The sequence below is a fragment of the Gordionus sp. m RMFG-2023 genome, chromosome 3, assembly GCF_954871325.1.
Source record: "Gordionus sp. m RMFG-2023 chromosome 3, tfGorSpeb1-WG-v2, whole genome shotgun sequence".
Taxonomy (NCBI): Eukaryota; Metazoa; Nematomorpha; class Gordioida; order Chordodea; family Parachordodidae; genus Gordionus; species Gordionus sp. m RMFG-2023.
The window spans coordinates 25,900,133-25,912,572 of record NC_088777.1 but is presented as its reverse complement, the minus strand read 5'-3'; the positions used below and the strand labels follow the sequence as shown (position 1 = coordinate 25,912,572).

Below are 12,440 nucleotides of genomic sequence, written 5' to 3'. Positions count from 1 at the left end.
AACCACGATATGAATCACTTAAATGACCCAAAATTGAAATTTGAATTTTTTGAGCCTTTAAAATTTATATATAAAGTATAAAAAATTTAAATGTTGGAAATATAAATAATACACAAAAAGTTTCTTATGAATAATTGTATTTTGTATGTTTTGAACTATTTTTTCAATTATCTCATTCTTGCTTGGCGTTAAATGTCTATGAATATTCAAAAGATCCAAACCATTCAATCTACTTTCAGAAGTTGTACTTCATAGGTATGTTTTTCAGAGACTTGCAGGCCCGGCCCCCGGGCCGGCCCGTATTTTAATTTTTTTAAACAGCCCAAATTTTTTTTAAAAAAAACACCCGGGTTGGGCCTGATTTTTAAAAAAAAATATCCGGGCCGGGCTCTATATTTTAAAACCAAATATTTGAAATCGCCATTATTAGTTATAAAAATCAAAAATAAATATAATTTATTTTAAAAAAATTCGGGCCGGACCTGCCAGGTCGGGCCTGAAAATTAAAAAAAAACTTGGGTCGGGTTGAAAAAAATTTTGAAAAAAAAATCCGAGCCGTTTCCTTCAAATGGTACCTCTGCAGGGCTCTGTTATTCTTTTTAAAAAAGAGAATGTTCTCATTAGTTTACTAATGGGAAGAGTTGCTAATATATATGTATATATAACCATTTTAATACATTTGGAGAGTTGCTAATATATATGTATATATAACCATTTTAATACATTTGGAATATAAATCTAAAATGTTTTTGAAATAATGCAAAGCATCCATTGCATTTTTTATGACTGTATCAACCATAGTTAATCTTTTAATCATAGTTATTCAGCTAATTAGGCATCATAAGATACTTTAACATCTTCATGATAAAAATCTAACAAATATATATTTTCTCTATCACCATCTGAAAACGGTTAGAAAGGCTTTTGTGAATAATATCTGCGGATTGGTAAGTGCTGCATGATGAATTAAAAACCATTCATTTATTCGGGTTATAAATGTATCTAAAAGAGGGGACATTTGTTTTATAATACTCTTCTACTGATCCTATATTAATGTTTTGACGATGAACTTGCTTGCTGCAAGTCGAGGGGGACAAATATTAAACACATATAGCTCTGCTTTTGACTCATCAATAACATATAAAATATGAAATTCTTCATCAACATTAGCTCTAATTTTCTTGAGTTCTAATAAAATGCTCTCCGCTATTCTCATCTTCTTAATCAAGTAAATGTCATGTTTTTGAAAAGTATTACATAAAATAGTTGTACTATAATTAAATAATACATTCTAATGAGAAAGAAAAAATTGTAATAAGTATTGTTTCCAATAATTTTCTTGCTTCTGAGGAAATATTTCTTTCAAGCCATGTGATATTTCAGAAATAGCATTAATAATCGACTCTTCTAACTCCATAAAAGCTGTTACTGCTTAATGGCGGAGACTCGATCTCGTTGGGCAAACTTGCAATTTCTTTCTCCCTATTGGACAAGGAGTTTCAGAGATAATTATTATTTGACTAGAAATTAATTTAGATAAATAATACGTCAATAAAAAATAATAGGTAAATATTACACCAAGGAAAACTTGAAATCGAAATTAATTGATAAAATAACTTAGTGGATGAATGTGATAAATAAATGTAATTAAATATATATGAGATAGGAATAAATATTTATAACAATAATATTTTTAAAAAATATAATCCAGCATCTGTATTTTTTGGCTTTGGGGTGGAGATTTGTCTCCCTGCCCGCCCCTCTGCGTACGCGCCTGCAAATATACATTATTTTGTTTCCTTTTTATATAAAAGTGTCTACAATACCACATCCTGATATTCAATGGTATAATAAGTAGATTAACAACAATCTAATTTGATTAACCTATAATATATACAAATTAAAACCACCTTATTCTAGTACCTTACCCAGTTCATAACTAATGGTGTCTGCCTAGAATCCGAGGTGTGGGGTTCCTATCTTATAATGTAAAATTTTTTCATGTACTTTTATAATGAATTTGATAAAAAATATTAAAATAATAAAGGAACTATAATTTTTTTAAGTTTAATCATTTATTGTAAATATAATTTTGTAAAAAATCACTTTACTAGATACTTTCTAATCTGATAAAATGCGCATAGACATTATAATTAGTTAATTTTTTTTAAATATAACGACTGGTCCTAAATTAAAAACATCAATCAATTTTAATAGGGATGTAAATTTCTCGGGAAACTATAAATGAGGGAAATTTGAGGAAATCTCCTTACAATTATTTTACAGGTCAATATTGATTTTTTTTTCATGTTATATTAAAAATATATTATCTAAAAATATGTTATTTAAACAAATATGATAATTATTTAATTTTTTGAAACGATTCCAGATTAGAGGTGGGCGCGGGCCGTGAAATTAGGCGTGACCCATCGTGTCACGGTGGGTCACGGCGTGAGTGTGAATAAATTTTAAATTTCAAGGCGTGACGGGCCTTCCCAAAATTTTCCCCGGGCGTGATCAGGCATGAACATAAATTTCCCGTGAATCACGGAAATTTTAATTTTTTAAATTAATTTTTTATAAATATAAATTAGTATAATTATATTATATATTTTCTTATTTAATTTAGTTCTTTTTTAAAAAAGAATAATGAAAGCTAAAAATCTTCCGCATTTTATAAACAACATAGTTAGTTCTATTTTCTTTTTTTGTTTAGGTGTTTTTTGTCGCGAGACTTTATGCTAAATTTTGCTTAAACTTTTTACAGAAAAGTCAGTTATATTTTATTTATAAAGATCTTCAATCTTTAAATGCAACAGAAGGTGAAGGATTTTACAAGCTAGGCCAAGAGATAAATGTTGGTGTTACATATGGATAACAAAATATTTAAGTTGTGAACCGGAAAACTCTCATGAATACTATAGGTCCAAAAATATACCATGAAATAAAATTTAAGATTAAAAGCATGATCAATAATAATTACTTTTCCATAATCACTGATATTTGGACGGATGACTATAAAAATCTAAGTTTTTTAACCATTATAGGACATATTATCATTAAGGATTTTAAATTAAAAACATTTGTTTTGGACACAATGGCAATGGATGAAAAAAACGTCAAAATTAAAAGTGTAATCAATTAATTTTAGGAGAATATACAGAAGTAGAAAATAATTAAATAAATGTGTTGTGAGTGATAACAGAGCAAATCTTATAAGTGCATTCAAAGATGACGAAACGCTTGCATGTATATGCCATATACTAAATAATATTATGCATTATATTTTTGACAATTGTTTAACTGAAATAGCCATAAATAAATGGTGTAAAAAAATGGTACAATATTTCAAACAATCTACAGCTAATAGCAAACTAAACCACACTCTAAAACGAGTTGTAATAGCGAAAATAACTAGATGGAACTCTGTATATATCATGTTACAGAGTTTCTTAAAATCATATTCTGAAATACAGGTCTACTTGTTTAGCAACAAGAATTAAATAGATTAGCCACAATTGATATCAGCATCCGAGTTAGATAAATTTTTATCAATATTTAAAGAAGGCTCGGATAATCTGAGAGCAGATTCTCGTCCCACAATAAATGAAGTTTGATGGAAATAAAAATTAATAAAATTTTGTTAACCTTCTGAACGTGATACAATAACAATCAAAACCTTAAAATACAGAACAAGATTTATTTTAATAATTCTAGATTCGAATTTCAAAAGACTTAAGTTTTTAATAAAAGAAGAAAATGATATATATAAAACAATCTTAAAAATGCGAAATGATATAAAATTAGATGATATGCATAAGTCAATGCCAATTATCATTTATAACTTTCCTAACTTATCCTAAACTCATAAAAAACCGTATATTCTAAATGGTCAATACCAACTATCACTTTCCTAATTCATCTTACACTCATAAAAGACCGTATATTCTAAATAAAAAATTTAGAGAATTTTTAGATGATTCTGATGAAGCATCAACATCACCGATGAAAGCTGTGAGGATGAACTTAAAAGATTCATATAAGATAAATTACAAGACAATATTTTGAAGTTTTGGAAGCAGGAATATTCATTCCCTTTTAAGAAAATTATAAGTTCGGCTTCTAGTGAAAGGTTATTTCCTGTAGCCAATCTCTTATTAGAGGAAAGGCGTACACAATTGTAATAAAAAAAGATGGGCATTCTTCTTTTTCTAAATAAATTTAGATTTATAGATTGTATTTATTTTTGTTATTAATATGGATTATGAAATTAGAGAAATAAATAGAATGAATTCAAAAAAGTGTGATATTATAGCAAGTTTTGAAAAATTTAAAAACACCGTGAATTTCGGGCGTGACGGGCGTTAATCAAAATATTGCTTATCGTGAGCGGGCGGGTCGAAAATTTTTTAGTGGTAAGCGTGAATGGGCGTGAATTTTTTTATTGCCACCGTGAGCGGGCGGGCCGTGAATAAAAAATTAGGCCCGCGCCCACCTCTATTCCAGATCTTGAAAATTGAGCAATTTGTCATCTCTTTTGCAACATCTAAATCTAAGTATCCTGAAAATCAATTTATAAAATTAAATCCGCAATGTTTTTTTTAAAATATATAATACATTCAATAATTGGATCTCACGAGTATTCAGGCTTTCTTCATTACTTGCATTATTTATTATAATGTTAATTTTTGTGGTTCCTATTTCTACAATAACTTTAATAAATTTACTAAATATATTTATATTCTTCCGTATGCATAATGGTCCCTGTTTCAATTAATTTATAGAAAATGGGACTTTGGATTGCTATAATAAAATTTATAATACATTCCACTCATCCATCTTTCAGTCACTATATTTTATCCTTTCATATTCACTGTTTAACAAAATTTTACTGAGTAAATGTGAGCATTTTAAATGCTGTTTTTAAAGATTGAAATAATTTTTTCCTTACACGTTGTATTATGGAAAATGAGCAATTTAACATAAAAATGGTGTTGCGAAATTATCAATATATTTTATCAAATTATTTTTCAGAAATTTATATTATTATTAGTTGAATTAAAATTAGAAAAGGAAGTTGGCCTTGTTTTGTTAACCTTTAATCCTACTCCTCATCCTTATTTCAGTTATTATTAAAAATTTTAAATATATTTCAGATAAAAAGAATTCCTTCCGATGAAAATTACTAGAGTTGAGCTATTATTATATTATCACAAAACACAATTATGATGTATGAACAAGAGGAAAAAATATTTTTCTAAAATATGATGAAAATCCTGAGAAAATTTCCACTGCGTTATATATCTAATTATATATACTTCTATTTTTTTGGTTAAAAAAATGCACCTCTGATGTCATATTTTACATAGATGATTTATTGATAACTGGTGATAATGATACAGTACATCTGAACAACATAAAAAAGTCTTCGACAAAATAACAAAATATGGACTTACACCAAACTTCAACAAGAGTGTGTTTATGAAGAAGGAGATAAGATTTTTGGGACATGATATAGACGAAAAAGGCATGCATCTGAATGAAGATAAAATCAAAGCCATTACAAACATGCCAAGACCAACAACAAAAGAGGAATTGGCAACATTTTTAGGCATGGCCAGTTATTACAGAAATTTTTTTTGTAACTTTGCAGACTTAGCAGACCCGTTATATAAAATCGTTAACAAAGAAAAGTGGACATGGGAAGATGCACATTAGAAAAATTTTCATGATTTGAAAACGTTAATTAGTAGTCCGCAAACTCTAAATTTTTACAATCCTGAATTGCCTATAGGAATTGCTACTGACGCTTCGAAAAAAGGATTAGGTGCAGTATTATTTCACATTGAAGGCGATGGTAAAGAAAAACCTATAGCATTTGCGTCGAGAACTTTATAGAAAGCTGAAACAAATTATACAAATATTGAAAGAGAAGCTCTATCTATAATATATGCTGTGAAAAAATTTCAAGAATATTTGATTGGGACAAAATTTACGATAATAACAGATCACAAACCGCTAATATATATTTTCAAAAACACTCAAAGAAAATCAATATCAATGCGATTACAAAAGTGGAATTTAGCAATGGAAGCTTATGATTACACAATAATACATATACCGGGGAAACAGAATTTAGTGTCAGATTGTTTATCAAGATTACCATTAACAAATACCGAAAGTGCGATAAAGATTATAGAAGGTGAAAAAATTGATGACAGATTATGGGACATCCCAATAAACTTCATAGTTAAAGAAACAAATAAGGATGAAGGAAATAATTGATAATATTAGGAGTAACAACCCGATAAAAAATAAAACGTACAAAAATATGGAGATGGAATTGAGCTTGATGAAAGATTGTCTTTTTAAGGAAAACAGAATAATAATACCGATGAATATGAGAAAGGAGATCTCACGTGAATTACACAAGGGACATCTAGGAGCAGTCAAAACGAAATTGTTAGTAAGAAATTACTTATGGTAGCCTGGTATAAATACAGAAATAGATCAAAAGGTGAAAAATTGTGATTCATGTAATAAATACACAGATAACCCACACAACATACAAAACCCATGGGAGAAAGCAACTAAGATTTTCGAACGAGGACACATAGATTTTGCACAATTTGAAAATAACAATTTTATGGTATTTGTTGACGCATATAGCAAATTTCCAATAATAACACGTATGAAGAACTTAACAACTGAATCTACGATAAAAGAATTGATCAGAATTGTTAGTTTATTTGGAGTACCATACAAAATAGTGACGGAAAATGGTACTAATTTTACTAGCTATTTATTTAAAAAGTTTTGTGAAGATCATGGTGTCAAACATATACTCACAGCACCGCATCATCAACAATCGAATGGGCAATGTGAACGCATGATAAAAACGATGAAAATGAACATGAAAAGAAATATGGAAAACAACAAGAAAATAGATGTGGACATTGCGTTGGAAATTTTTTTGTTCAATTATAGAAATACGCCTAATGATACAACAAATATGATACCTAGCAAGTTGATGTTTTCAAGAACAATGAGGAATAAATGGGATTTAATTAAACCAATGGAAGAAAATGAAAATATATTAAGGAGGAAAATATCGAATAATAGAGAAATAGACGTAGGAGAAAAAATTTGATACAAAACGTTTAAAGAAAATATTTGGGACAAAGTAACAGTGATACAAAAAGAAGGAAACTTAACGTACAAAATAGACAATGGACATCATATTATTAGGAGACATTTGGATCAAATAAAGAAAAGAGCAACGAATTTAACAAAAGAAGTACTGAAAAAATTTTTGAAGGGGAAGAAGTGAACAAGTTCAAGTTCAAAATTCGAAAGTTCAAGTCAAGTTCAAAATTCGAAATTTCAAAGTCAATTTCAAAAGAGAGAATATGATTTACGACATAGAAAATGATTGTTATAAATAAATAAAAATTTTTGTAAAAAAATATATATAAAATTTTGAAAGAGAAATGGGATGATCAATACAAACAGCAAATCAACAAGCAATGTTCAACCAACGATGTTTCACAAAAGATCATAAACGATACAACAAACGATAATCAGATGGTCAAACAAACTATCTCAAGATATACGAACAAATGACTAATGGAAAAATTGAGAAACAAATGACTGGAAGTGAAAATAATAAAATGAGGAAAGAAGACATTAAAAAAAAGAAGGAAATGTTAATATATTAATTTTGTATATTAAAACTTTTATATTTTTCTTTCTTTTACTTTTTGTAAAATAATTTAAACGACCTTTGACAAATAAGGTTCGGACGACCTTGTCGCACTTTCTTTTTTCGTTTTTTGAAATAGATTTATATAACCTTTTAAAAAACTTATTATTTTAATATGTAAAAATGTATTTTTTAAATATATAAAGACTGTAAATTTTCAGTGTAGAGATATATAAAAAATAAAATAAATTTAAAATTTAGTAGTATAATAAAATTTTAATAAATTAAAATTATTTTTTATTGTAATGTATTAAAATAAATTGATTTTTATATTTGCTTTAAGCTACAATTTATTATAATATACAAAATAGAAAAACATATAAATATATTTTATTATATTAAATAAATCACTTTATATTATTTTTCTAAATTCATTTCATTTGGCGACAATTCATTTCAAGTCTATTGAAGACGACGAATTATTTTAAATAAAAAGATTAAAATTATACTATGCCTCTAAAGAAAATTGAAGAACCTACTCAATTTCATATTCCTGAAAAAGAAAAAGTTAATATACAGGATTACCTATATAATATAGAACTCATTTTCAAAGTAAAAAAATATTGTTGATCAAAATAAAAAAAAAGATTTATTATATTAGCCTATATAGGCACTGATAATTTATTTACTTTCCTAATAACCTAGATAACATAAATTATCCAATTTTACTTGACAATTTAGAAAAAATATTTAAAGATTTTTTGAGTATTATTCGAATAACTTTTATACTTTAAAAAGAGGCAGTGAAACTATTATCGATTTTTCAATCAAATTAAAAAGCATTTGCTCTTTATGTAATTTTAAATCGCCGGTTTATGAACTCTTAAGAGATATTTTCATCTTAGGAGTAGGGTTACCTGAGCTGGACAAAGAACTTCGGTCAAAATATGCCGAAGGAAATATTACTTTTGAAGATACTGTGCCTCTAGCTATCGCGCTTAACAAATATAATGCTACCAAGGGGTTGTAGGATCGAAATTTTTAATAAGATCGGTTCCAAGTTTTTATTTTCCTCTTTTTAGAAACCTTGTTTAGAGTTTATTTATTTTTCTCTTTTTACAAATCCTTTTTTCTACCTTTTTTTTTAAATTTTCTTCTTATACAAAATTATTACACAAAATACTAAATTTCAGAAAAAACTAAATTTTTCTTTATTTTTTTTTTCTTTTCAAAAATAATATTTTTACTAACTTTAAAAAAATATATAATTCTTTTTTTTTAAACAAATTAATTAATTTTTTCAAACAAGAAAAAAACCTTTTTTTTAAATAATAATAATTTTATTATATTTTTCTTTCTTTAAGCTGTGTCCTAAATCAAAAAAAAAATTTCTTAAAATTTTTGCGAATCGCAAAAATTACGGGAGATTTGAGAGATACGAAACATGTCCCGATTCATACATTTATTTTCAATTTTAAAATGTTTGATTTACTATTTCTATTTTTTATATTATTTGTTGATACGACTGAGGGTAGAAGAAGGCATAGATTTTTAGAAGGCCGGTATGTATGATATTATTTATATTATATGTATTAATTCTAGAGATCAAGGACTTTTTAAAATATTTGATAGTATTCCATCTTATCCTGACAAATTTCGTCAGATGTTCCACATGCATGTTGAAACATTTAATTACATTCTTATAAAATTGGAATCTATAGACACCACTATAGTTATACATAAAAACTCTATCAGTATGAAGCATAGATTATATATAACACTCATGTATGATGATTATTTTTTTATATAATATCTATATATTTATAGATATTTGACAACTGGTATGAGCTTTAGAAAAAATAGCTTTATATGCTAAGATTGGCAAAACATCAGTAAGTACAATAGTTACATCAACTTGTAGGTTATTATGGGTAGGTCTTCAACCCAAGCATCTCTGTTTTCCAACAGTTCAACAGATGCTTGAAATATCAGCAGGTTACTTCAGGAAATCAAGTTTTCCTCATATAATAGGTGCTATTGATGGAAAACATGTGAAAATAAAACAACCTAAAAAAAGTGGATCCACATTTTATAATTATAAAAAATTCAATTCCATTGTGATTCAAGGTGTTGCAGATGATAAAGCTAGGTAATTATATATTTTTTTAATTTTAATTCTTTTCTAGATTCATGTTGATTGAGGTTGGGTTTCCTGGTTCTATATCAGATAGAAGCATATTTACAAAAAGCCTATTTTATGAAGGGATGATCAGAAAAATTATAAAAATTCCCAATCCAAATTTCTTACTTTCTACAGATATATTATCACCTTACATATTTGTAGGTGATGATGCTTATCCCCTATTGGATTTTATTATCAAACCATATAAAACAAATTTAAATGACAATAAAAATAATTTCAATAACAAATTATCAAAAGCCAGAGTATCAATAGAAAGATGCTTTGGCATATTGAGTGCTAAATTCAGACATCTTTACAAACCTTCAGAAACAAATATTACAAACACTATACAAATAGTTAAGACTGACTGCCTTTTGCATAATATTATTATTGATCTTGAGGGAAATGATTGTACACCAGTACATGAAGAATATCCAATTTCAAATTTTACACAATCTCATTTCCAGCGAAGGACTGAAAGCTCTAATAATATCAGAGAAAAATTTAACTTATTTGTAAATAATTTGATATAAAATTTATGTATAGCATTTATTTTTTAATTCTCATAACCTTATACCTCTTATGAATGTTTTCATTTGTCAAAGTTATATAATTTATTTATAAATATTCAATAAAAAGTGCAATAAAAAGTGTTGTTTTGATTGTATTGAATAAAGTTATTTAATTATTTTAATGAGGAAGACTGCTTAATAAATTTACATTTTTTAATAAATCATTAAATATAATAATTTTTATTATAAAAATATACAAAATATGAACATATTATAAATATGGTATTAAAAATAAAGATATAAGATTACATATATAAAGATATATTTTCTAAAAATTTCATTTTCATTTGGTATATTTCTTTTTCAGTCATTAGATTAAAGGTTGTTTGGAATGATTTAAAAAATGCCTGAACATGATGAATATCATCAACATGACATTTTTTTTGCAAAATCTATTTCAAAAATAAATAATTATTAAATATAATAAATATTTACCTTTAAATATATCCATCTTCTCAGTATCATATTTTTTAATTTTATTAATTCTTTTAGATTTAGATTTTTCAAAATTTTTCCTTTTAGAGGAAAAAGGATAAACATTTTCAATATTAGAATTGTCTAACTATCATTAAATTAATAAAATACATAATAAATATTTAACTTCTAATATTTCATTCTCAAACATATTTATGTCTATAGGACTAAATGTATTAACTATATCATTCAAGATATATTGTGCACTAGGTTCATCATTCTAAAACATAGTTTATTATATAGATCTAATTTCATGTTATAATACCTGTGAATGTGATGATGTTTGATCATTAATAGAATCCTTAGATAGTTTCAAACTGAAACTAGCTTCAGAATGCTTACAAATATCTTCAACATTTTCTTTTAGCCAATAATAATCCTCAATAAATTTGAGTTGCTTGCTATTCAAAATATTAGCACCTGAACCTAAAATATAAAATAATATTTATATATATTTATAATTATACCTGATTTTCTGGATATAGCATCATCAATTGAAATTCGTTAGCCATTTTTATTCCCTCAATTCGCAAAAGTTTAAGGAAAAAATGATTAAAGTTTTACGAATCGTATAATTTTTAAGAATCACATGATTTGCGCAAAATCGAAAAAATCATTTAGGCCAACATTTTAATTTACCATTAAAAATAGCTTATATTATTTTTTTCGTTAGATTCGCGTAAATTGCGCGAGATAATTTTTATGCAATTTTTGATATTTAAGACACAGCCTTATATATCTATTTTCTACAAACAAATCATAATAATAATAATAATAATACGCTCAAAAAAAAATTTATCAACAAAAAAATCTATAAAATAAATATTACTATAATAACTAAATATATGAAATATCTCTATAATACAAACAAAAAAATATGTCAATAAAAATAAAATAGTAATATAATAACTAAATATATGAAATATCTTTACTCTAATAATAATAATAATAACACAAACTACAAATCACCAGGCCCACCATCAAAAAAAACATTTTCGTCATCTGATATCAAATATTGCACAATGTCTTCCCAACTGTTCATCCAATCTTCTTCCTCTGTATCTTCAGTCCGCTTCTCTTGTCTTCCCACTCCCGATTCTCTAATACCTCCACATATCCATATTCCTTCACTTTCGAACCAATTTAACAAAAATTTACATGATCTTTGCTCTTTCCCCAACCCTCTGGCTCATGTTTGCCCCATCTCACCATATCCATTGCTTAACCCATTAGTTATAATATATTCCTACTCCTACTCCTATCCCATTTTAATAACTATTTAACCGTTATCTATATTATCTATCTGCTGATCTAAGCCCCCTTAACCTTGCAAACCCCTCAATTTTTCTGGCTCTATTCGCTTGCGGAACTGATCCCTGTGTCTCACACCTTCTCTTCCGTCGGCGAATCTTACTCTATTTACTTTTCGTCCCATATTCTCCAAAACCACCCCAGGCTCCCATTTCTTGTTACTTCCAAATATTCTTGCTCACACTGCTTGTCCACTCAT

At 26.8% G+C, this 12,440-nt stretch overlaps 1 protein-coding gene across 1 annotated transcript; it reads left to right on the top strand.

Annotated features, from left to right (window-relative positions):
- Positions 1 to 7,619: 7,619 nt before the first annotated feature.
- On the top strand, positions 7,620 to 10,417 carry LOC135926831 (uncharacterized). The gene is made up of 4 exons (XM_065462761.1): positions 7,620 to 7,705; positions 9,305 to 9,487; positions 9,624 to 9,851; positions 9,889 to 10,417. Exons 1-4 carry the CDS (start codon positions 7,620 to 7,622, stop codon positions 10,415 to 10,417), a joined length of 1,026 nt encoding a protein of 341 aa, XP_065318833.1.
- The last annotated feature ends 2,023 nt before the right edge of the window (positions 10,418 to 12,440 follow it).